The sequence below is a fragment of the Emydura macquarii genome, unplaced genomic scaffold (genome assembly GCF_026122565.2).
Source record: "Emydura macquarii macquarii isolate MOO-44397 ecotype Brisbane River unplaced genomic scaffold, CSIRO-AGI_Emac_v2 contig_2365, whole genome shotgun sequence".
Taxonomy (NCBI): Eukaryota; Metazoa; Chordata; order Testudines; family Chelidae; genus Emydura; species Emydura macquarii.
In genome coordinates this window covers 2,576,790-2,602,352 of record NW_027132502.1, presented here as the reverse complement: position 1 = coordinate 2,602,352, position 25,563 = coordinate 2,576,790, and the positions used below count along the sequence as shown (strand labels likewise).

Below are 25,563 nucleotides of genomic sequence, written 5' to 3'. Positions count from 1 at the left end.
CTCTTCAGGGCTGCAGGCAACCACTCGGGGTGGGCGGGGGTGTTGAATTTTGCGCTGCCTGAACCGGAGCTCCTTGGATAATTGACATAACAAATGTCAAGCTAATTTTCCAGTGCCGGCTGTTCTCCCCTCACTCACCAGCTCTGTGCTTTGCCCAGGGCATGCCTCGCGCTCTAGCATCACCCTTCCAAATGCACCCCCCAAGCAGGGCTTGCGTTCACACGGGGCGGGTCTAGGCAGGCAGAAGCTGGGCAGGAACCCAGCAAAGGGAGCTGCCACCTCCAGTGTGGGAATGCCCGGGAATGCCCAGCGTGCTGAGGTGTTAGCCGCTGCGCCGGGGACGGACAGCGCCTGGTGATAGGAACTTTATTCATCAGTTTGCCCGAGGGGTTCTCCCGAGGATCCTTTATATCTGGAATAACCAGGCTCTGCCTTCGCGTGTCCCTTTAAATATCGGACACGGAAAAGAACGCAGCCGGGGGCGAGACGGCTCTGCTGCTCCTGGGTACTTGGGATTTCCAGCGTCTGCCTCCTCCTCCGTCTGCCATCAGAGTCAGACATGTCCGGGACTGGAGAGGAGAAAGCAGAACAATCCTGCCTAGCGAGGTGCAGCTCCCACAGGTCCCCCTGGAGAGGCCATGTCTGTCACATCCGCGGTCAGAGCAGGTCCCGTCTCTGCTGCCCGTCCCCTTTATGGACAAGGCGTTTAGGGCAGGTTTTCCCGAGAGTGCCGGGCAGGTTCCCAAGGGCTCAGCCCAGTCGAACACCACGTTTTAGTCAGGTACGGCAGAATCCCATTTAGCCCAGGCTCCGCTATCCAGCTGTCCGCATTAACCGAACCAGGGAGCCCCGGGTGGCAGGGCTCTGGCTGTCGGCCCTAGTTCAGTTAATACGAGAGCCGGATAACGGAGGCTCCGATAAACAGGGCGCTACTGTCTACGGTTTTATTTTTTTCCAGAACGTGAAAAACTCAAGATTCTCTCTAAAACTGCAAATTCTGCGTTTTTTCCCTGGATTTCCCTGGTCACTAGGAGTGTCTCACACCGCGACCGTTCTGTTACAAATAGTCAGGTGCTTTGCCCTCTTTAAATGCTTTCCAAGGGACGTCAGTTTAACAATCACTTTTCTGACTGAACATTTTCCTCCTGTCATTGCTACCGACCGCCCTGCAGGTGGCCAGAATTGAAAGAGAAAAAGTATTTCTGTCTTATTTGTCAGTTTCCTTCGTGTCTCAGAGTCACCATTTCCCCTTTGCAGCGTAATTCGTCAGGTTTCCTTACTGATTTGTGTGAGTCCTTCACACAGCAACATTGAAAAATGGTTAACCTTGATTGTAAAACCACAAAAATGGCAGGAAACTTAGGTGGGCGGGGCGGGGCGGGGCGGGGGGGTGAGGGAGGGGTATCTGAATCACATCTACACGTGTTCTTGTTAACATAGATTTGTTTTTCACTGGGTGAATTTTTCTGGCCTGTGCTTTGCAGGGTGGCACGTTAGATGCTCACAATAGACCCTTCTGGCCTGAGGATCTGGGAGTTGGAGCTGGTAGAAGAAAACAGCAAAGGTTCCCGTGAACGCGTTTCAATGAATTGAAGTGGTTTTCAGATCGCTCGGAAGCACTGAGGAAGAGTTCACCAGAACGGAGCCGCACTGGCCAGCGCTAATCGGGGCTGAGAAGCTGCGTGCATTGCAGCGAACGTCTGCATTGAAACTGTTCATTCGGTTCTTTACATTCCAAGAAGCGCAGCAAGAAATCAAAACGAGGAAAACGTCGACCAGCCGGGCCACAGATGGAGCTGACAAACCTTCTTCCAAGGCTCGTGACAGCTACTCACACGTCGCCAGTGGAAAACAGGCACAGCGATGCCTGTGACGCGCCTGGCGAGTCTGTTCCTTTTAAAACTAAATCCTTGGCCTCTGCATGGTTGGCCGGGACTTTTCCCGGATTTGTCACAACTGCCTGCCTGCCGTCATGCCCGCGGAGGAGCTGAATGGCAGAGGAGAAGCCTCAGGGATGAAAAAGGAGAGTCAACGTGGCCAAGTGGCTAGACCACTGGACTGGGAGTCTGTGCCCAGCTCTGCCATTGGCCAGCTGGCTAACCTTAGATACGTCATGTCCCCGCTCTTGCCTCAGTTTCCCCATCTGTACAACGGGGAGGAAGATACCTCCCTCTTTTGTAAAGTGCTTTGAGATCTGCTGGTGGAAAGTGCTGGCTAAACGCTAGGTTTCATTCCCACTGTGAAACAGTTGCCCTGGAGCATTGCACGCAGTGTAAGCGCTTTGGGACAGGGACTTAGGGGATCATTTGGACCCCACTTCAGTGGGAGTTTTGCCATTGATTTCAGTGATGAGGGCGGGGGCGGGCAGGATTTTACCCCTGGACTTTGTGCACGTGTGAAGCACCAGAGCTACGACCAGGCTAGGGAGGGCAGCAGGGCTCTGGAACGAAGATGGGGAGCGAGCTGGCAGGTTCTGCTCAGCTGTGATGGCCACGTTAACCTCGGTCTCTGGGGTTGACGGCCAGCAGGTCCCCCTCACGCCAGCCTGCAGGGAGAAGCTCCGTGCAAACAGAGAGTGTGACACGCCCAGCTCCGCTCATGCTGGCACTTCTCCCACGTCTGCCCCGCCCTGCGGGTGCTAAGGTGAATCCCCCACTCCCCCTGGGTGGGGACATCGCCGCTCATGCTTCCGGCCCTGATGTTCTTGGTCTCTGCTGTGCCAGCCTGAGGCCAGAGAGACGGGGAAGGTGAGGGTGTCTGGGCTCAGGGCCTGGAGCCAGGCTGCCCTCGCGCCGCAGTGGGCGAGGGGCGCAGGATTCAGGAAGGAGAGGGTCGTGCGGCTAGTCCTGTGACTGCCCCCGGTTGGTAACCCCTGCTGAGCCCTCCCCTCCCAGGCAGGCTGCTCGTGAGTCATGGCTCCCGCAGGGCCTCCCATGGCGGAGAACAAGTAGCCACGCACCTTGGCGGCGCTCCCCGGATCAGGCAGGTCCTGGGGGCAGCGGTGGGATGAGAGCCCAGCAGGTGCCGTGTTCAGGCTTGACATCTGGGGAGGGAGCTGGGGCCCAGACGCCTTCCTGCCCCGGCAGGTCGCTGCCTTTGGCTCGGCGGCTCTAAGCATGTACCTGGAGGGGCAGAAGGCAGCTGGTATCAGCAAGCAGGTTCTAAATGCGGAGCCCCAGGCGGTGCAGAGCCAGAACCAGAACCAGGGGCGGCTCTGATCCAAGACCTGGCTGTCTGGCAGTGGTGGTGAATTGGCCCCTGCATGAGCACTGAGCCCAGAGCAGACCTTGCATGGTCCCCGGGCAGCCCCGCCTGGGAGCCAGAGAGCCACCGGGTCTCCGTAAAGCATCCCCTTTCCAGCCGGCGCAGCTGAACCCTGTCTCATCTCTGCCAGGCAGCAGGGGCAGGCGCGATTCAGATGAGCGGCGCTGGCTCACCCCTGAGATGCACGTGTGATTCCCAGCAGGACCAGCACAGGCAGCTGTGAGACTGCCCTGCCCTGCAGAAATCCCCCCTTGGAGATGCACCGGTACCGCCCGGGGCTCAGCACAGCTCGACGGGGGGATGGATCACCGGGAAAGCCCCTCGGAAACCAGCGTGGCGCCTGTCAAGGGGCTTTTCCAGGGAGGTGTGCAGGTGGCCACCTTGCTCATTCTTACGTATCCCCCGCCCCCCGCCGCTCTGGGGGGGCGCCTGGCTTCTGAGATTGGAAGCTCTTTGGGGCAGGGACCCATTCCTCTTATACAGTCACACAGCGCCTAGCAGGACGGAGCCCCGATCCTGACTGGGGCCTCCGGGCGCTAAGGCAAGAGAAGCGGTATGAGAGTCCAGGAAACCACAGCACCCACAAGCCCGGATGGGCTCTTTCCGCCCAGAACATCGCCAGGTTCAGCCGCCACTGGGATCCCTGGGCGGTTACCGTCCCTTTGTACCGTCCCGCCAGTGATGAAATGCCAAGAGGCCTAGACCGCTGTGATATCACAAGCAGCTCCACCAATCACCACCCTTACTCCGCAGCCAATTTGCATGCAACGGTTTCTATTGGTCGTGTGAGCCAGGCGGCACAGATGGCCGATGACCTGGCCCAATGGCCACAGTTCTCGCAGCGCCAGCTTCCCGCGGCTGGGCCCGTCCAGTCCCCGCTGGGGCTGGAGTTAGGCAGCGACGCCAAGCGCCTGCGTTCACACACAGCTCGCCCCGACCTCCCTCAGTGGACAGCAGGCTGGCTGGTCCCCCAGCCATGGGGCTGGGAAAGGATGGGGGGAGATGGGGTGTTTAACACTCACTTGGGTCCCCGTGGGGCACACAGGGCCGCGTACCAATTCCTGGCCCATCCCAGGTCGAAGGGATTCCCTCTGCCCGCCTGGCGAAGCTGGGAACAGAAGAGACACAAGGGCTGTGAGCTGGGGGGCGTGGGACCCCGCTGCTCCCCAGGGGCGGGGCCCTGGGGCAGGTGGGACAGAGGGTGCCCCCTGCTGGTCTGCGTTTGTACCTGCTCGGGTTTCAGAGGCTGGAATTGGTTAGCGCTGGAATAACGAGGGGGCCAGATGGCAAGTGGGAAAAATCAGGACGGGGTGGAAAAGGGGATAACAGGCGCCTGTATAAGACAGATCCCCGAATATTGGGACTGGCCCTATAAACTCAGGACCGCTGGTCACCCTTCCTGGAACCGTTGGGGTGGAGGGCGAGTCTCCAGCCCCTGGGCCCGCCAGCGGCACTGACGTCCCCACCAGGCGGGAAAGGGACCCTGCGGGGGGGGCTCTGCCTCTCCCAGGCAAGCCCCGAGCCCCCCTTCCCCAGCACACGCCCTGGGGGTGGTTGGATCCCCTCTTCTTGGAGCCAGAGAGAATCAGCCGCTCCCAGGGCGGGCGCGCAGCTGGGAAAGCAAAGGCACCGGGTGAGCGCTCCAAAACACACACGAGCCGCTTGGCTTGGCCACCGCCAGAGCCTTGGCCCCAGCCTGCCGGACGCCTGCAACGGCAACCTCCGTGCACCAGCCGGCCCCAGCGGGCTGAGCCAGAGCCCCTCGAATCGGCCCCAGCCTCGCACGCAGGCGCCTTGGCTGCAGGCTGGAGCCGGCAGGAATCCTAGTGCGGTTAAAGGGGGGAGGCGGGGGTTGCATGTGGCAGAGCTGCAGGATCAGGCCCCCTTGCACGCGCACACACATATGCAAACACACACTCATGAATGCACACATGCATGTGGACACACACACACACGCACCTGCATGCACACACACTCGTGAATGCACACACATGCATGTGGCCACACACACATGCACACACGAATGCAGACACGCGGATTCTTTTCATGGCCTGCTTGCCCGTGACTAAAGCCAGGAGCAGCTGTGATAAGCTAAGGTCTCCGCTGGCGCCACTGCCCCCAGCTGCTGCTCACACCCCTGCAGGGGTCATAACACTGCAACCTATGTCCTGTGTCCCCCGTACCTTGAGCTCATGAGTGCGGTTAGCCAGCGTGATGCGGCTGGCCTGGGATCCCAGCAGCATCAGGAGGGGCAGCAGGTAGAGAGCGGCCGGGATGGTCACCACGATGCTGGCGGCAGGCGAGTTAGGGGCGAATATAAAGCCAGAGCTGGGCAGGAGTGTGCTGCTGTTGAGGGGTGAGGCCGCTGCCCTCCCGCTGGGCGTGGGGCACAGCCTGTGTGTGTGTGTGTGTGTGTGTGTGTGTGAGACATCCTGAAGGACCACCAAGATCAGACCCAGCATCCTGGAGCCCCACTGCCCTGGCCCGCGTGGGGTGACGCTCGGGGCCCGTGCCCAGGGCTGGGCGCTCAGGGACCTGCGGCGGGGGGGACGCCCTGGCTCGTCTCTCCAAGGATACGCACAGAGCTTCTCGGCGCTGTAGGCCTGCTGGGAGTTGAGCGCCAGGTAGGTGATGCAGGAAGCCAGGACGGCCACGTTGTAGCCACACAGGAAGGACACGAAGAGGAAGAAGAAGCGGAAGTTGCGGCCGCCGATGCAGTTGTTCAGCCACTTGCAGTGATGATCGAACTCCTGGGTGTGCAGGGAGAGCGCCCCACGTCAGCATGGCCCACGGCCCATGTTCCCCTAGGCCACTGCACGGCCCCCGCCTCCTGCCGGGGGCAGCTGTGGCTGTTGGCACAGTGTGGGTGTGAGCCCGCCTGTCCTGGGTCACTGCAGCTCACGGGGTTGTGGGAAGGGGGGTGGGGGAGCTCCCCGGGGCGGTGTGCGTGTCAGGGAGTCTCTGGAGGGGTGGATCTGTGCGTGCAGGGTGTGTACACGGGTGTACGTGTGGGGGTGCAGGGCGTGTACACAGGTATACATGTGGGGGGCAGATCTGCGCATGCAGGGCATGTACACAGGTGTACAGATCTGCGTGTGCGGGGCGTGTACACGGGTGTACGTGTGGGGGTGCAGAGCTGTGTGTGCAGGGTGTGTACACAAGTGTATGTGTTGGGGCAGATCTGCGTGTGCGGGCCGTGTACACGTGTGAGGGGCAGATCTGCGTGTGCGGGGAGTGTACACGGGTGTACAGATCTACGCGTGCGGGGCGTATAGACAGTGTACTCGGGGGGGGGGGCAGATCTGCGCGCACAGGGTGGGTGTGCTGGTGATGGCATGCCCACGGCGCAGGGGTGGGCTGGCCGGCTCCCAGACCAGGGTACCCAGCGCAGCCACACCGGCCTCACCTCCACGCAGACGTTGCACCGGGGGCAGTGCAGGGTCCGTGGCGGGCAGTAGAACTGGCACGTCTGGCACCAGTGCAGAGCGAAGCGTCTCTCGTTGACACGAAGCGCCTGGATCACCAGCCGGGCCCGGCCCTCGGCCCCTGGCTCAGAGAGACCCAGCGTGGGGTGAGACTGGCCCCGCCGTGACATGGCCCGGCCCGGCTGGGCAGGGACCTGAAAGCAGGAGCTGGGGAACGCCCTGCCCTGAACTGCACCCAGCAAAGCACTGCCTAGGGCCAGGCTGGTGCCATGCCGGCTCCCGGCCCCTCTTCCCAGCCCTGGGGACCCAGCTCCAGCCCTGTGGTGCTTTGCTGTCCCAGTCGGGGGGTCTAGGCAGCCCATGGAGAAGCCGACAGTAGCCCATGCCCAGGCCTGCCCTCTGCTGGATGTGGATGTCACTGCTCAAGAGTGTGTCATAGCCCCTATATTGCCAACAGCTGCTGACGAGTCTCCCTGAGCGACAGTGGCCGGGGTCGTGCTTTGCGGTGCTGAGCTCTGGCCTTGTCACCAGCCCCAAGTTCCGAGAGGCCGGGGATTTAAGACATCGTTTTTTTTCCACTCACTGCTGGCGTCCGGCTGTGGCTGGGTGATTGGCTTGACAGCGGGTGCTGGGGTGGGGGGGGCATTCAGGAGCCTGTCCCTGTCCTGCCTGTAGGCGAGGCTTAGAGCCAGGGAAACCCCGGGTGGTGACCTAGAGGGACAGGGTGGCCTGCAGAAGCAGCCCTCGCAGCAAAGGGTTGCTTCTCTTCCCACAAGGCCCCACGACTCATGTTTCCCATGGCTCTCGGGACCCCCAACCGTTCCTGCCTGCCCCTCCCCGCGGGAGCCCGGAGCCCCTTACCTCGGTGGAGGACGCCAGGGTCCGTGAAGCTGGCCAGCAGGAGGGTGGCGACGGTTGGGACAAAGAGGGCGCCGGCCACGAGGGGGAAAGCCAGGGAGACGTGGACGGCCAGCCAGCTGCACCTGAAAGCCAAGGAGAGGGAGAGCGGCCGCCAGCGAGCTCCCGGTGCTGCTCCATTCCTCAGCCGGGAAAGCCTGGCTGGGCGAGGTGGGACTGGGGCCCGCACCCCCTGGATCTGCTGTGCTGCGTCCCCCAGGGGAAGGGGAAACAGGCCCCGGGGCCGCTACGGATCCCTGACGCCCCTCTGGAGATCGAAGGGGTCTCTGACGCTGGTGGCCAGGGCAGATTCCCCCCCTGGGTGCGGGTTAGCGCTGGCGGGGGCCTTGGGCGGGTTCCTTCGCTGTCCTGTCCACTCCTGCTGGGGTGGGGGGCCGGGTGGCAGCAGCAGGAGAAATTCCCGGCAAGCCCATGGCCGAGCTCAGCCCCTCACTCCCGGGGGCGGCTCGAGAGCCCATGTCCCGCTGCCAAAGCACCATCCACACAGCACGGCTCTTCGGTGCGCTCGTGCGGCCGCCCCAGGACAAGGCTGTGATCCCGGGCGGGGAGGCTGGCCCCCAGGTGCCGGGTAGACGCACCTGGGGAAAGTGGCCCAGGCGTTGCCAAACCTCAGGGAAAGCCTGAGCTGATTTGGGGCGCCAAGGTTCGTGTCCTCTCTGCATCCCTAGCGGGTGCAGACACCCAGGCCCCAGCTGCCAGCGGCAGAGTTCGGATCTCAGCGGCAGGTGTGGGGGGGGGGGGGAGGGAGAGACGGGTTTAGCTCAGCCCTGAGCGCTCATCCCGCCGCTGGTGCTGAGTCAGTCCCTGAGCGCGCTGGGGTTCCGTGCCTCAGTTTCCCCATCTGTAAAATGGAGTCAACCTGCCCATCTCTGCTGGGGGTTCATTAATGCTGGATGATGTACAAGGGCCTCACTCCTGGCTTGACACCCCAGGGGCCTTTGATCCACAGCACCGGGGCCCTGCCTGCCAGGGGGATGGAGTCAGGCCCAGCCCGGCCCTCTCTCCATGCCCAGCAGGGCCTCACCCCCTCTCTGGCGCCGGACACCCTCTGCCCTTGCTGGGCCTCCTCGTCTGCCCACGTCCCCGGGTGACTCCTCTCAGAGGGGGTGTTGTCCCAGCCAGGCCAGATTGCCATGTGTCCCCTCTGATCCCCTGCCAAGCTGTGGCCTGGGCGGAGCTGGCTTCTTCCAGGAAACGTCGGTCAATAACCGTCCGGGGCTTGGGGGCAGTGGGGCCGGGGTTTGCAGGGCTGAGTCACGGAGCTGCCTGCCCATCCAGGATTGACAAAGGGACGGCAGCCTGGCCTCCTAGGAGCGCCAAGCGCTGTGCAGCCTGTACACGTGCCAGGGCTGCTTCGGCACAGAATGCAGCCAGCTCTGGGGTGGAGGCAGCAATCGCAGGGGAGATTTTGGCCCAGGGCACTGTCTATATAGAAAGTGCAGGGGGGTCCTGGCTGCCCCACGCCCAGCCGTCAGGAGCTGTAACTCCTGCCCAGCCACCACCCTGCCTGGAGGGACGGGCAATACGGCCCCCCGGCACCGCAGGATTCGAACCGGCGGCTCTGCTTACGGGAAGGAGAAGAAGAGGCCGCTCAGGCCCACAAGGGAGCTGAAGTGAAAGGAGGCGAAGAGGCTGGGCAGGACCCAGGGTGGCGCCCCCCCGGCAGGGACCATCGCGGGGGCTGTGTGAGCACCCAGCACAGCCAGGGCTCTCCGAGCGCCCCAGGCAGCCCCCCCCGCCGGAATGTATGCACCCCGTTCCCTCGGTGACGTGCTGACCTCACAGGCAGCGCCGCGCTGCTGCAGAACGTCACAGCGGTGCACTGGGCCCATGTGGGAGGGCAGTGAGGTCTAGTGGTCAGAGCAGGGGACCTGGGAGCCAGGACTCTGGGTGTCTATGCCTAGCTCTGGGAGGGGAAGGGGGCCTAGTGGGTCACGCAGGAGGCACTACGAATCAGGACTCCTGGGTTCAACGGCCACCCATGTGCTGTGCGAGCTGAGCCAGGTCTTGTTCCCCACTGTGTGCCTCAGTTTCCCCCTCTGTAACACATGGGAGGTGAGGTGGCAGGTCCCTCCCTAGGGGCACTGGGGGATTTACTGACTCGTGTGTGGCCTTCAGAGGAGATGCACACTGGCCCAGCTCTATCTGAACTGCATCCCAGCAGGGCTGACTGACAGCCCTCAGCGAGGCCGTCCCGCAGCCCCTGCAGGAGGGGGGCAGAGAGCAGGCCCCGGAAATGCCGACCGCGCACATCGCTAGGAGCGGGGCTCGGGCGGGCACAGATGCAGGCGGCAGAAGGGGTGTTACTAGCCGGCCTTCAGCAGGGGAAACTGAGGCACAGGACAAGGGAGTAACATGCCCAAGGCCTCCCAGGAAATCAGCAACAGAGCTGGGGACAGGCCTTGTGTTTGGCTGTGCACCGTGTTACCACGTGAACCAGAGCGCCCTGCGCGAGGGGCTTTGTCTTCATCCATGTTCACCACGCGGCCCCTATTTGTGTCACCCGCACATTTCATCAGCCCGGGTTTTCTGTTTTGTTCCAGAGCGCCGAGGAAAGCATTGAATAGTAGCAGGCCTCGGGCCGGTCCCGGCAGACACCCACCAACAAACCCCCCCCGTCAATGTGGATTCCCCCGGGCAGCTCCTTTTGGAGATCTCGCAGCCAGCTGGCTTTATTGTGCCCTCCGCCCGTCTTGCATAGGGCTAATGGTGCGTGGCGCTGTGCTGCACACCTCACAAAAGTCTACGTCTCTTACACGCATCTTGCAGCTACCGTCATCAACCACACGTGGACCCTCACCAAAGAAGGCAGCCAGGTTTGTCTGACGTAAAACCATGAACTGTATTCCTAGCTTTTGAGTCTTTACTGATTAAATCCTGTATCAGCTTTTCCATTATTTTGCCTGGGATTGCTGTCATACGAACTGTCGCGTATTGAAAACTGTGTTCAAATAGCAACTGTCGCTTTAAACTCCCAGGGGTTTTCCTGGTCCTTCCTCCAGGTTAGCGGGCTCTGTAGAGAAGCATAATCAGTGTCGGTCTGCAGCCAGCCCGCCCAGAGCCAGGTGGGGGGAGTTGTGCCTTTCCGGGTTCGAGAGCGAGCAGCCTGCTTTGTCTCTCTCTGGTTTTGCTTCTTGTGTTATTGTTCTGGACTCTAAGCACTAACACCGTGTTCTCCTCCCAGCAGCAGTCGCTGTGGTTTCACCTCACTTCTGTTTGTGTGCCGTGAAACACACCAGCCAGCCTAGATTTACTGCGCTCTTTCAGCCTTCTGGAATTTCCCTAGCAAGCCATGATTTATTCAAAGTTAACATCAGGGGGCCAGAGATTTCCTCAGCCAGCTTTTTTTAGGTCTCTTCTGCACAAGTTACCTGGGGCAGCTGACAGCAGAGAACTGTCTCAAACCCCTTAGCTTCCGCCAGCCCCAGCGAGGATAAAATACCTGATCCCTTTCCTTCCCACATTCTCCTCCCAGCGCCCGGCCCACAGACCCAGCACCCTGCCTGCCCCTCACAGCCAGAGCTAGCGCCCCGCCCCACACCCTTCTTGTACTGCTGCAGATCCCTGCACTCAGGGCAGGCAGCTGTGCTCCCGGGTTAACTCTTTCCCTGCCAGCTTCCACGCGGGGGCTAAGCACCCTGTGTCTAAACAGCCACATTTACACTGACCTGCCGGCCCCCGCGCCCCCCCACTACGGTAGAACAAAGCAAAGAGGCAAACGGAGCCGGGTGGGGAGCAGTGGGAGGCGGTGCGGGAACACAGTGGCTGAGGAGGCAGGGGTCTCTCACCAGCTCTGTGATCTTGGCAGGTCACTTCCCCCTCCCCACTCTTCGTCTGTCTTGTCTATTTAGCTCTTTGGGGCAGGGCCTGTCTCTCTTGCTCTGTTTATGTGCAGCTCCCAGCACAACGGTTCCCCGAGCTGAGCCGGGGCCTGCCCCTTTCCGGCCCTGCCGAGCCAGGGACCAGCAAGCGCTGGTCTGAGGAGAAGCCCGGCAGGAAGGTGTTGGGACCCCGCAATCCAGCTAAGCGGCAGCTAATGACTGGCTGCCGATCCCAGCTGGAAGCCATAAGTGAGGAGCCAGGCCCAGGAGAGGGGCTGGGCTGGAGGAGATTAAAATCAAGCACTTCCCAAAGCAGCAGGGGAAGTCTGCAAGGGGCAGGTCCCTCTGCGGTGCTGGTGGGTGGAAGACCTCGCAGGTCAGGCCTCGCCTGTTTGTTCCTTCTCCGTATTTCTTGCCTTTCTGTAGCAGAAGATACAAGCAGAGTTGGGCCTGGCTGCCTGTGCTGTGCTGGTGCCCAGACCCTGACCCTGACTCCAGAGTCTCTTTGTACCCTTGCAGTGCAAATAAATGCTCCCTTCTGCAGAGGCCTCCAAAAACTTTGACAAGGGCGAGGCTGCCGGTGAGCTGTCACCACTGTCTGTCGTGCTGATCCCCCCCGTCTGATTGTTTCCGTGGGCTCCCCCCTCGGCCTGGCTGTGTCTAGCTGTTCTCTCGCGCCTTTCACTTAGATTGCAGGCACGTGGGGGTAGGGACCGTCTTTTTGCCCTGCATTTGTACAGCACCTAGCACGACGGCGTCCTGATCCGCGACTGGGCTCCTAGGAGCTCAGATCACCAGTAAGAACGGCAGGAATCACATCTTGGTGGCCGGTGCTGGTCTCCTGCCTCGTCCTCCCCAATGCCCCTGCTGTTCTCGCCCTGGCCTTGCCATGTGCCCTGCTCCGTCACCCCCGGGCACCGCCTCAGACCATTTTGCCTTCGGCCATTTCCGCTTTGTTTTCCCCGCAGGTTTCTCCGCCGTCCCTGCAGACAAGCGACCGTGCTGCCACCGGGGCTCGGCCTGTCAGTCGCTCTTGCTCGGAGGATTCCAGTCTCTAGTCCAGGGGCGTAGATCCGGAGCGTTGGGTGTTTCGGTTTCTGCCCCTGGCGTTCCTTGGCCGGGTTTTCCAAACCCGGGGGCGTGGGTGGAGGTGGTTTCCAGACTGTGGCATCAAACGGGAGCTGCACAGCAACCGAGACACGCAGGGGTGGGAGGTTTCGAACGGATCCAAGGGGGGCTGGGCTGCCAGGGCTCAGACCACGGTGCTCAGCTTGTCTGACCTGCTGCATGACAGGCCAGAGCCCCCCCGCCCCCGGCCCATTCTTGCTCCAACTCAAGCACGGTTTTGCAAACTATCCGGGGTGGAGCATCCAGACACTATCACCGGGAAGGGGGTGAACTGGCCGGATGGGCTCTGCGGCGTAGATCTCCCTGGTGTGGAATGAAAACGCTGCCGGAGTAAATCAAACCTGGGTGACGGCGGCTGACGGCTTTTCCCCAGGGCCGGGGGGGCAGCCCGGCTGAGCGCACCCTGCTGTGGGTGGGAGCTGTGGGGGCAGCTGGTTGTTGGGGCTGGTCCTGCTTTGGGTGGGGGTTAGACTAGATGCCTCCTGAGCTCCCACCCGACCCCGAGCTGCTAGGACTCCCTGGCCGAGCGCAGGCGTAACTGCCAAAGGGACCGGCCTGGCGGGCAGGTCCAGGCTGCCCCAGAGCCCTGGCTGTCTAAGTGCAGTGTAGACACAGCCAGAGCCGTGCCCGACTCGCCAAACCCCTCCATGGCTTGCCGGGCCCGCCCTCTAGTGGTGAAGGGAAACGTGGCCGGCTCCTGGCTGAGAGGCCCCTGCTAGTTTTCTGAGCCCGCTCTGAGCCTGCAGCTGGGCAGAGTTCTCCGGCAGCTGAGAGCTGAGCACGGACCAACTCCTCTCATGCCCCGGCAGCTGGCCGAGCGGCGTGACCCTGATCCAAGCCAGACCCGGAAACCGGGCGGTTTGGCGAGCTCACTACGTGTGACGAAGCCGTCGGTTCTCAGGGCCTGGGGCTGGCTGGGGACGGCCGAGCGCCGAGAAACACAGCCACGCACAGCTGCGTGGCCTAGAAGAATCGGGCCGTGTGTTCTCGCCAAGGAGACGCAGGCGGAACGGCCGGGGCATCCCGCCGCCGGGCAGGGCCGGAGACGGGAACTAAAACAGGCGGACGCTGTGTAACGTCTCTTCTGCAGCCGGAGACTTGCTCCTTGGGCCTCCCCCGTTCTCTGCATGGACTCGATTCGCGCACCCTCAGCCGGGGCCCTGGGCTGCCGCCTCCCGGGTGCCGACCCAGCAGGTCCAACTGGAGCGGACGCGGCGTTTCTTCCCTCCCGGCGCTGTGACCCGTGGCTTTCCCTGACCCGAACCAGCCTCCTGGGGTGTTTAACCCAGGAACGGAGCGTCTTGGAGAAAAGGGGTGTTAAACCAAGCCAGGGCCCCCTGCGGGTCTGTCACACCTAGCCTCGACCTGCCCTCCTGAGCGGGGCCCGGGGGGGTGAAAGTTTGCCCAGGCCCCCCTCGTGGCAAGCGCCAGGGCTCAGACCCCCCCGACCCCTGACGTCCAGGGGAATCGAAGGGAGTCTGTGCACCCGTCTTCTCAGTCTCAAAACCTTTCCCGCCTCCAGGGAGCGTGCACCCAGAGACGAGACGTAACTGTCGGGGGGGGCACGATTTAAAGGTGGGGGCGAGGCACATGAACCCCCCCCTCCACACACACACACGTCGCCTCCGGGGCTCTGAACTTCCCCCGTTTTGATTCCCAGCCCCTGGCCCCACTCCGCAGGGAGCACTTCGCGCCCAGGGGACGCAGCCCAGTGAAAGGCTTGTGCTGCTCTCCAGTCTCGGCTGAGAGGCGTCCAGCGGATTCCCTGCCCGCCCCTTCCTGGGCGTGCGTCCTGCCAGGCCTGCTGTTTCGGTCCCTCCGCGTGTGTGTGCTGCTGGAGCCGTCACAGGAGCCTGGCGGACCCCCAATGTTCAGAATCATCCCAGGCAGCTCCAAATCCATCCCTGCGTGCGGGCAGGCCGGGGCCCTCTTCCGAGAGCCCAGCGCAGGCTCCAGCCAGCGCAATGCCCAGCCGAAGGGCCGGGGCGTCTCTCCACACCACGCTGCAAAACTGCAACCGCGCAGCGAGAAGAGGAGTCGCTGGGACCAAAGCGCTCCACACCCAGCGCGGGGAAGCCAGCGGCCGGCCGGCAGCGGGAGCTGGGTGGGCGATCCGGTGTTGGAAGGCTCTTACACCCCAGGACTGGACGTTACAGACAGAAACGATCCGTTAGCTGCTCCGGGCCGGGCAGGGCTGGTCCCTGGCACGCTGGCCAGCAGTCTGTCCAGGCCAGAGTTAGCCCCGGGCTACTGCACAGCCTGGCACCTCTTGCTCTCCGGGCATTTGCCATGTTTTCTCTTCCTTAATTCCAGCCCATTGCTCCGCGTGCAGCCCGTGGGACTCCGATTCCTTCCTGCCCCTGGAGCTGTGGCTCAGCCGGGTTCAGCACACCCTGCTCCTTTATTTTTCCCATCTCAGTTGCTGGCCCCCCCACCCCCCACCCTCCCCGGCATTTTTGTGGCTCCTCCTGAACTCCCTCCACTTTGCCCAGATCTGCCAGGGCTCGGCCCGTGGAGCAGAGACCAACTGGCCGCTTGCCCGGTCGTGTCACGCTGCCACCGCCTGTCTGCTTTGCCCTTCCGCTGTCAGCCCCGGGTCTCTCTGAGTGACTGTCTCCCTGCCGCTGAGCATGGGGCCAGCGTTCCCCACACAGAACACACACACACACCTGCACACACCTGCACACACACACACACACACCTGCACGCACACCTGCACGCACACACCTGCACTGACTCCACTTCCTCCCCTCCCTGCTGCGCTTGCAAAGTCTCCCGGGCCCGGCTGGTTAGCGCTGCAGGGCCCCAGGTCAATAACCTAGCAGCCGATGGCCGGGCTACTCCCCTGTGCAGGGCGGAGAGGAGCCACTTTCTCTTCCAGCGAACATCCTGAGACGCAGCGGAGGGAGGGGGGGGCGACCTGGCGCAGACACACCGCTTGACGGAGATTCGTGGTAATCCTCGAATTCCCTCTGCTGGGCCGCTCAGCCGTGTCTCCGGCCCGCAGCCAGCCGCAGCTGGGTACATACGGGGGCCCCTGTCCCCCCGGAGGGGCTGTTACAGCGGCACAAGGCCCGGCGCCAGGAGCCTGGCCTGCGAGCGCTGACCTTTGAGACTCTGCCCCTGCCTAGCAAACGCTGCTGCAGGGTGAGCCAGTGCCGGAGCCTTTCACCAGCGAGCGGCAGGGCGTCTTGTGCCGGAGCGGAGCCAGCCCCAGGATCCAGCATGGAGCCCGCAGCAAACCCCTTACCTGACCCCAGGTAGGTGACGTCCGGGCAGTAGGACGAGCAGCTCCTCGCTGGTTCAGCCCGCAGCGGCCCGGCTCTGCCCTGGCGTGGGGTGGGGGGAGAAGGTGGATCAAGACTGTGTAAAGGATCAGGGTGAACCTCCCCGCCCCAGGCCCCGGGAAACGGCCGGACGCTTGGTGCAACCTGATTAGTAACTGGGCTCGCAGGGAATGGGGCTGAGACCTGCCACGCTCATTTCAGAGGGGCCACCGCACGGCCACTGGCCCCTTGGCTGCCCCAGCTCGGTTGCCGCTGTCCCGGCTGGGGGTCACGGATGGGTGCCGCTCCGCGAGCGCTTCCCACCCAGAGCGCGCCGTGGGGCAGGGACGGGAGGCCAGCAGCCTGCGTGGGAACTTTGCAGGTGGCAGGATTCGCCCTCCTGGAACTGGGCTGGGCGATCTGGGCCGGTGCCCTGTCGCTGACGGGCGGATCCGACGGAGCCCAGTGCAAGCTGCTGGCTGAGTCAGGGCCCAGGTGGGGAGCGCTGGTGCTGCTTCTCCGGCCCCAGGCCCCTCCGGCGCTGGAGCCCTCCCGGCGGGTGGAGGCCGGGGCTAACCGGGATCTCGTTTTCCTGCAGGTTCCCACCTCCGCTCATCCAGCTGCTGATCAAGAATTTCAGCGTCCCCTTGGCCTGCGTCTCCCAGCCGCCCACCGCGCTGCAGCTGCTGTACCGTACGTGGGGGGCGCTGCCCCACGGGTGCCGGCGGGGGGGCATGGAGACTGAGATGGGACTGAATGCTGGCTGTCGGACCGGAGCAGCCCTGCCCTCCAGCCGGCCGGCTCCTGGGTCTCGGCCCCGGCGCTGGCCAGGGGGAGGCGGCTCCTGGCTATGGGGCTGCGGGAGAGGGCGGGGAGGTGGGGCAGGGCGGGGCCCCAGCCCAGAGGACAGCGGAGAAAAGGCAAAGGCGGGGCCTGGCCAACCACTCAGGCCTTGTCTGCGGTACAAAGACAAGTCGACCCACGTTCGGTCCGTTTCCAGTCACCGCAGTGGACTTGACTGATGTCCACCCTCCCCTCCGTGGGTCGGGGGCGCGTGTCCTCGCCAGGAGCGTTTCCACCCCCCTAACAGGGGCAGTGCCGGGAGCCAGGAATGGGGCTGCCCCACCCCTCCTGTTCCCCACGGGGAGCAGGGTCCGGCCGCCCCGCTCTGCAGGGTTCTAGCTGCCCGGCTTTCTTGTCGCTTCCCCCCCAGAGCTGACACGTGGGCAGGAACCCCAGCCAAGCGCGGCTGTAACGCACAGACTCGGCGTCGCGCTGTGGGCGTTAGGTCAGCGGGAGGCGCCACTGTTGTGTGCACAAAAGCTGACCTTTGTCGCCCGATCTCTGCCGGGCAGAGCAGGCCCGACTCTCCCGAGAGCTCGTTCGCGTCCCAGGCCAGAGGGCTCAGGCCTGAATTTCCCCGCAGCTTTCTAAAGAGAGGCCCAGGCCGTGCTAGGGCCAGGCCAAGGGGGTCTCGCGCGCTGCATGGAAGGGACACCCGAGGGACCTCTCCCGTCCCTGTCCCCTGCAGAGCTGGACCCCATTGAGCTGTCCATCAGCGGCCTCCTCACCTTCCTGACGCTGCTGTCGGTCGTGATCTTCCTCGAGGAAGCCGTCTACCTGTCGAAGAAGATCCTCTGCCTGGTCAAGATGAAAACCCTCATCTGGAGCAACGCGGCACCCACGGTGAGCCCCGGCCCCGGCCCTGGCGGGCGCCGGCTCTCCTGATGGATAGCGCAGGCGGGGTTGCTCGCAGGCACTGGCGCTGTAGTGCTGCTGGGGACCGTGCTGGGCTGGTTAAACACGTCCACATTAGAGCTGCCAAAAGTGGATCCAGATTTCGGGGCACTGCCAGTATCCCGGGGGGGGGTCTGAGATCCCGACTTGGGGCCAGGCCATTCACAGAGTTTGGGGTCCCGCTCTCCGCTCCCCCACGCTGCGGGGGCGAGGGGAGGCTGCGCCCACTCTCCCGCCAGGGACTGACTGCAAAATCCAGCTGCGGAGAGTTTGGATTGTAAGCGTTGCGGCCCGGGGAGAGCCAGAGTGCCGGTTTGGGGCCATCGCTGCCACCCGCTCACCCGCCTACCCCAGGGCCTGCGGGGGAACCGGACAGGAGCACACCCCCCTCCCGCTCACGCTGTGTCTGCCTCACCCCCTTCTCCAGGTGGTTTCCGTCTTCTGCTGCTTCGGGCTCTGGATCCCGCGCTCCATGATGGTGGTGGAGATGGCTATCGGGATGTGAGTATTGCTAACCCCAGGCCCGGCCATAGCCCTGGGGAGCTTGGACTGAGCTACTGCCCCTTGCCTGGCCAGAGATTTAGAGGGTCCCTGGGCACAAAGCACATTTCTGTGGCGAGGTATCACCCATCCCGTCACACAGAGGAGTTCACCGAGCACCTGGGCAGAACCGGTCTTACACGAACCAGCTGTTCACAGGTCACAAGTGGTTCTTTCATCTCCCCCCCGTTTTCTTAAACCTGCCCGTTATGCATCTCCCCCCCCCCACCGATTGCTCCTGTTACAGCCCAGTTTTTCTACTGGGGAAGCAAAGACGTCTGAGCGACAACCGCCCCTCTTCCAGCGAGCAACTCGGTGAAGGGGAATAATCCTGCCCTGAGGTTCAAGTGACTTGTGAAGGACTTTGCGTGTCAGCCCAGGGCGAGCCCTGGTTCACAGCAGAGCTGGCAGGCGCTGAGAACCGGCTGCAGGAACGGGCCGTGCGCCAGAGCGACTCTTGGCCGGCTGCCACGGGCCCCGCAGGGCGAAGCACGAGGTCGTTGACGTTTTACCAATGGACTTTTCGGCCTATTTCTGCTGAGCGGAGCCTGGTCCAGACGTACACAGCAGAGCCGCGCCGCGCCGCGCCGGGGATCTCCAGTGCCCGGGGGCCACGCCTGCATTTGCACCCGCCCAGGCCCCACGGGCCCTCCCCCCCAGCACAGAGCAGGAGGGGTCCCCGGCTCCCACCAGGCGGCACCGCCCCCCAGGGCCAGGGGTCTGTACCTGCTGGGGGGGGGGGAAGCGCCGCTTACCTCCTGCTGCGTGGGGGGCTTTCTGGCACTCATTGTGGCAGTGCCCCCCACACACTTACCGCCCGCCCCACAGTGACTCGGGCAGGGCGGCTTCACCCCCTGGGCAGGGTGTTGCAGGGGGAGGGGGGACGCTCCTCCAGGTCAGCCACAGCTCCCCCCCCATCTGCCCCGGGCTCCATCCAGCCGCCCCTCAGAGCCTCCTGCGCCCCCTGCCAGTGCGGCCCCCTCCTCGGTACACCCCTGGTACACAGTAAATCACACTTCTAAACACAGCCCAGGGTCTGCGTAGCCAGGAGCAGCCAACAGCCGGCGGGAACGTAGATGTTCCCATAATAAGGCAGAGAGAGAAGAGCCAGACCTGCCTCCGCGCCCGGGTAACGACGGGAAAACAGCCCCGGCACTGACGAGCTCCCGAGATACATTCCTCCCACTTCTGTCCCCAGCTGGGGTCACGTTTTATCCCCCAGCCAGGCTCGCCTGTGGCTTTCCCACAGCAACCCGGCCACCATCAGCCCCTGACAACCGCGAGTTCCAGCCCGTCTGTGTTACGTACACTGGGGGGGGCCCACGATTCCCCTGGGTAATGCGGAGTTAACTAGCACCTAGCATCTCCATCCCCTGCGACGTGGGAGCAGTAGATGAGCAGGGCTAGGACTAGAACTTCCCGAGGCCTCTTCCAGCCCTAGGAGTCTATGACCTACCCCAGGGCGGGCCCCATCGCAGCTGGGCAGGCGGGTGAATGATGCCGTCACAATGGACATGGCAGGGCTGTGCCCCCCATGCACGGGGTGTTGGGACCCACACAGGGCGCAGTGGGGCAGGGAGGGGTAAATAGGGCTATATTGTGCTGCATTGGGAGACACGGGGGTGGGGGCATCAAAGCCCCAACGAAGCCCTCTGTCTCACCGCAGAGTTTGCAATCCCCAAAGGACACAGGGAAAAACCCCCTGGATGAGCTGGGAAAGAGGAGACAGACTAGGTCAGGCCTGGGGCAGAGACGTGATTGAACATTGAGAGGCCAAGGACGCGGTGGTGGGGGCTCCCACAGGGGTGGGTGGCTGGGTTGGGGGTTTTCATGTTCCTCCCCTTGAGCAGGACAGCAGAGTCCCATCCCCCCAGCTCCCCATGTGCTGGTGGGGTTGCATTTCCCTGGGGGCTGCCCCGCTGGGTCGAGGTAGCAGGGCTTTCCCCACCTGCCCTGGCGGTGCAGAGCTCCCAGCCCGGCATCCCCCTCCCCCACCTTTACCGTCTAGGAGCTCCTGCTCGCGGACGTGCTGCAGGTTGCAGCTGGGGGTGGTCGGACTCCGGGGCGGGTCGGCCCGCGCAGCCGGGGGCCGGAGGAGACGCAGCAGGAGGTGACGTCCCCCCTCTTCCTTCGCCGGCCAGAGCTGAGGATGCAGCAGCTAAAGCGTCCTGCCCTCGCATCCCGAGATTTTCCCGGGGGGTCCCCGCCCCTTTGGCCAGGGCCCCGGCTGTGAAGCCGCCCCCGCGCCCAGCCGCTGCTCCCTGAGGCACGTGCAGAGCGGAGGCGCTGCCCCCCCCCCCCATTTGAATTCTCTCTCTGCCCCCTGCCCGCAGGTACTTCTGCATCTGCTTCTACCTGCTCATGCTGATCATGGTGGAAGGCTTCGGTGGGACGCAGGCCCTGCTCAAGGCGCTGAAGGACACGCCCATGGTGATCAGCACCGGCCCGTGCTGCTGCTGCTGCCCATGCTGCCCTCGCATCACCATGACCAAGTAAGGCCTGGCCCAGGTGGGGGCCGGGTGCTGGGCCGCTCGCGGCCAGGGCTGAGCGTGGGGGACGCCGGCTCCTTAGCCCCTCCTTTTACGAGTCGTCGTCCCCTCCCCACGAGGTGCATTGTGCTCCGTAACTCTCTCTGGAGGTGCACGGCCGGACGCGTGGGCACGGCTGAGATCTGCTTGCGGAGCATCCGCTGGAGGGAAGTGGGGGGGGGGGGGGGGACGGGACCGATGGCTTCAGTCCACCTCTGTGCTGCCGGCACCGCTGGTTCCACCCTGCCGCAGTCTAGAGCAGCCTCCAGGCTGCTCCGAAGGGCAGGCAGGGGATTTGTCGCAGGCCCGCCCAGCCGGCGAGCAGGGGCTGCCCGGCTACACCCCCTTCCGGCCCAGCTCCCCCACAGCTCCAGCTGATACCAACGGAGGTGGCAGTTCTCTGTCACCCAGGGAACCCCCTGGCAGCAGGGCTATTTCCCAGGCCCAGATCCGGCCCAGGTACAGCCCCTTTGGGCCATGCCACTATCCCAGCCTCCTCACCTGACTGATAGATGCCAAGGCCGCCCCTCGTCTGACCCCCTGTATAGCCCAGGCCAGACAACTGCCCTCTGCCCCCCAGGTGTCAGTGCTGGAGACTCACCCACAGCCCCTGCTAAATGTAGACAGGCTCGGGGGTAGGGGCAGGAGGGTCGCCCCATCCCTGGACCTCTTCAAATCTAGCCTGGGTGTTTTCTCTAAGCAATCGGCTGGAGGAATCGTTTGGGAAGCTCTGGGGCTGGGCTGTACAGGTCAGACTAGAGGATCCCGGCGGGCCCCGCTGGCCTGAGCAGCTTTGACTCCATAAACCGGCTCCTTTCTCTCACCGTTACAAATGGACACCACCTTCCCAGCTTCCCCCTGCAGCCGCTGAGACGTCTCTCTGCCAGCAGGAGGGGCCCATGAGCCCATATTTGTCGTCCCCCCCCCATCGCCCCCTTTAAACTGTAATCAAATCGCCTAGGAACCGTCTCTTTGAAAACGTAGCAAGTGGGCGATGGCGGCTGGGATCCTGGGCCGTTCCCAGGGGGGCAGCGACTGCTCCGTAGCGACTGAGAGACGGGGGGTGGGGAGAGCTGGACGGTTTAGCTTAGCGAACAGCTCCTAGCACCTAGCACAAGGGGGCTTGGTCTGTGCGCAGGGCGCGCAGGTGCAACCGCAAGGCCCATGACAGATGCAGGGCAATTTACAGCGCAGTCCCAGCAGGCAAGCGCTCTGCTCCGGAGAGTTTGCTATCCACATCAGATGCCGCGTGGGCAGCAGCAGGGAGGGGGTGTAATGGAAATCCATGGCAATTGCACTGTGCTGGCTGGGTCTCTGGCTTCCAGGGCATTTCAATATCATTTGATAGCCTGTTCTGCCGGCTGAGGGTTTGCCGAAGGGCAGGGCAGGCTGGCAAGTGGTGGAAGGTTGGGTAAAAAAAAAAAAAAAAAAAACCAATTTACCGGGAGGAAGCTCCTGTCTCTTGAGCCCGTGACTGACGCTCCGTTGCCATCACAGGAGGAAACTGAAACTCCTGCTGCTGGGCACTTTCCAGTTTGCCTTCCTCAAGACAGCCTGTATCTTTGTAGGGCTGGCCCTGGCCCCCGATGGACTCTACGACCCGTCTGATGTAAGTAACAGGGAGCTGCAGCCGCTCCGACAATTGACTGGCCCGGGTTGCTCCAGGGGAGGTGACTGGCAGCTGCGTCCCTGGAGTCAGAGGGCCCGGAGCAGGGGCCAGCCATAAATGGGGGAGTGTGGGCGAGAAGCCGAGCTGGACAGGACCGAGGGGCTAGGTACCAAGTTAACCCCACCTCTGACTCCGGCCCAGTTGCACGGCAGCAGGGAGATTGCTCTGCTGGCCGTGTGGCAGGAGGGGGACGCGATAGCGATTGGTGGGGACGACTGCCTTGCTCCGGTTCTCCATCTCTCCCCAGCGCCCAGAGGTATCAGGGCAGCACGGCCGTGCCCCAGCCTGGACAAGGCTCGGCCCTTGTACTCTGGCCTGGAAATCACCGCTGTGCTTCCTCTTCTTCCTCCCCTCCCAGATCTCCGCTCAGAGCGTGGCCCTCTGGATAAACACCTGCCTCGGCGTATCCACCATCTTCGCCCTGTGGGCTCTGGCGGTCCTTTTCCGCCAGGCCAGAACGCACTTGGCCGAGCAGAACATGGGAGGCAAGTTCGCCTGTTTCCAGGTAACGTCGCGCAGGGTGAGGTTAGCATTTTCCTAGCCCAAAGGGGCTTTTACTGGCCTTTACAACTGTACCCTGGATCCTTCAAAACCCACTCCACCTCCTCCCCCCGGGTAGCAGGCCATGTTCTGGCTGGCTGATACGCCTCACCCCAGAGCTGGCTGCCTTGAAACTACGTCCTCATCTGAAGGAGCAGCAGGGTCTTCAGGTGAGGAACCCATTCCGGCCGGGTGTGGTGGGATGGGCTGGGGGTGGATCAAGACAGACAAACCGCCGTGGATTCCAGCCCATGCTACGACACCTGGCAGTGAAATGGCAGATGGGGGGAGGGGGGGGGAGGATGATTTAAAAATGGAGACATTGATATACAGATTCCTTTTAGTAAGCAGGGAGTGAAAAGTTTAGGTGAAAAAACCAGAGGGTTAAAAACCGGAAGGGCAAGAATTGCGAAGCCAGGATAACGGAGGAGGCAGATTCTGTAATGCACCCCCCAGAGGAGAGGACCAGGCACTACTTCCCAGCTATGGCAGGAGCAGTGGACTCCTGTTTAGATTAACTGGTCACCGTAGTTTGAATAGTAATGGATATTTACTGAATAGACACAAGGGGGGGGGGATGTAACACTGGGAGGGTTAAAGGAACAGGTCACCTGACGTGGGGACGCGGGGCCTGTTCCCAGGAAAGAATATAGACGCTTAAAGTATCAGGCAAGGGGGGTAACATTAAACAGCTCTCCTGCAGCCTGGCCGTACGGGGAACGGAGGAGGTGGGGGTTACAGACGCAGCGGACGCGTCTCCATCTTCACAAAGCAGCAGCAGGAAGGCTGCGCTGGGGGCACGTATTCAAAGCAGAGCTGCAGCTTTACTGCAGGGGGGAGGGAGGCCAAGTGCATGGAAGAGAGAGGAGCTAGTGCGAAAATGACCATTGATATGGAAGGGGTGAGGCCTTGGATACTGGCAAGACCGCGGGCGAAGGGGAGAGAAAAGGGTTAGTGTTAAAAATGTTGGGCCCGTGGAGACAAGAGAGGGTAGGGCTTGTCTACACGGGAAACTGACCAGCAGATCTACACCAGTATAATTAGCTCTCTGCAGTGATGCTGCTCGGGGCGGGGTGGGGGATATGAGGGAAGAACCCGGGGGGGACTGTCCCTGCATAAGCCACTATTCCACTGTGATTACTGCATCAGGGTAGCTCTGCTGCTCCATCTCTTCCTGGAGACAAGCCCTCGGGAACAGGGCGCGCCCGCAGGGAAGGCAGAAGAGGGCGTGTTTAAGCAGAATGGGTGGAGGACGGTTGAGGTTTGTCCAGTTTTTCCAGGTGTAAAGAGACCTCCTGCCCCCTCCTCCATTATCTATCGGCCACATCACCTCCACACCAACCCGCCCCGCCGGTAGGGGGCTGTAAGTTTGCAACCAGCTCTCTCCTCCCTATTGCTTCTGGGTGCAGGTGCTCCTCATCCTGACTGCGCTGCAGCCCGCCATCTTCAGCGTCTTGGCGAACGGCGGCCAGATCGCCTGCTCCCCGCCCTTGTCTTCCAAGACGCGGTCACAGTGTGAGTAGCAGGAGGTTCCAGCCCGGGTTGAATAGAGAGCACAGCTCATTTAAGGAAGAAAACTGGCCCCGGATAGAACCCGGCCTCTCTCTGGAGGGCGTAGATGGGCAGAGGGGCCAGGAATATTTTCACCCATTTTTTTTTTTTTTTAAGAAGAGAAAAGGAGAAGCTCCTTTTATTGAATTCACTGGCAGAAAGTATAATCGCTGCCTTGGTATCTCCACTGCCACGAAGCCAGCGGTGATATTTAACCGGGGCAGACTAGGTGGGGACACATGTTTGATCAAGAAGGAAAAATACCCCATTGAAGCGGAAACTGTCCATTTAGTCAATCCAGCTGCTGCTGCATTTTTGTTTCCAGCCCTTCCTCCGGGAAATTTCCCAGGCCCGCGTCTCTTCAGCAGGCTTGTAAAAGCACAGCCGGCCGCACTGCCTGCGTGAATAGGCCACTGCCTGGGGTGCGTGACGAGGCAATGAGTTGGCCTCATGCACTAGCTTGGCATATTCACGGCTCACCCGCATGGAAGTGAAATTCTGCAGCTCCAAAGAGCTGCCCAGCGGAAGATATTTTTAGGCCCCAGTTGATAACAGCTGGGACCTGGTGAATCCTGAGTTCCCCTTACTCTCATTCATAATTCTTGGAACGACTAGACTGTGCTGGCTGGTGAGTGAATGGGGAGAAGGTGAGTGAAAGGCACTGAACCCCTCTCTTTCATGGTTTGTTTTCAGACATGAGCATGCAACTGCTCATCCTGGAGACCTTCATCATCACGGTGGTGGCCAGGATGTATTACCGAAAACAGGACAACAAGGCCGGATACCAACCTTTCAGCCCTCCGGACAAGGATGGGGAAATTAAAGCCTAGAGAGGAAGGAGCAGTGACCAGAAAGGAGCATCTGTCTGACTGCAGAGACAGCACCAGGAGCTTCTCCCCTATTGCCAAAGCACATTTCCCTCTGCAATGTCAAGGTGATAGAATATTTCCCCTAGGCAGCTGGTTGCAGCCTCATTTGGCAAGTCACATATAGGAAGGAAACAGTTTACAGACACCCGGTAGATGGGTCTGAAATCCAAAGGATACAAACCAAAGAGTTTCTGTAAATCAGCTTCTTCGGGCAGGGACCTCATCTGTAAAGTGCCTACACACCTTGGGCACTGCAGAAATACAGAATAAAATTGATGCAGGCACTTACCTGGGCTCAATGCTGTTG

The 25,563-nt window shown here is 62.2% G+C and overlaps 2 protein-coding genes across 2 annotated transcripts; one reads left to right on the top strand and one right to left on the bottom strand.

Annotated features, from left to right (window-relative positions):
* Positions 1 to 365: 365 nt before the first annotated feature.
* Positions 366 to 11,074, bottom strand: ZDHHC19 (zinc finger DHHC-type palmitoyltransferase 19). Its single transcript, XM_067561029.1, is given in 10 exon segments — positions 366 to 569; positions 2,501 to 2,545; positions 2,960 to 3,122; positions 4,287 to 4,372; positions 5,448 to 5,553; positions 5,842 to 6,014; positions 6,671 to 6,810; positions 7,551 to 7,672; positions 9,705 to 9,772; positions 9,774 to 11,074. Coding segments are annotated over 10 exon segments (1,113 nt in total). The 5' UTR covers positions 9,861 to 11,074; the 3' UTR covers positions 366 to 446.
* A 4,391-nt stretch (positions 11,075 to 15,465) lies between these two features.
* Positions 15,466 to 25,563, top strand: SLC51A (solute carrier family 51 member A). The gene is made up of 9 exons (XM_067561027.1): positions 15,466 to 15,816; positions 16,421 to 16,515; positions 17,354 to 17,508; positions 17,987 to 18,060; positions 20,433 to 20,591; positions 22,125 to 22,236; positions 22,655 to 22,801; positions 24,246 to 24,351; positions 25,081 to 25,563. The coding sequence occupies exons 1-9, from the start codon at positions 15,782 to 15,784 to the stop codon at positions 25,215 to 25,217; spliced, it is 1,020 nt and encodes a 339-aa protein (XP_067417128.1). The 5' UTR covers positions 15,466 to 15,781; the 3' UTR covers positions 25,218 to 25,563.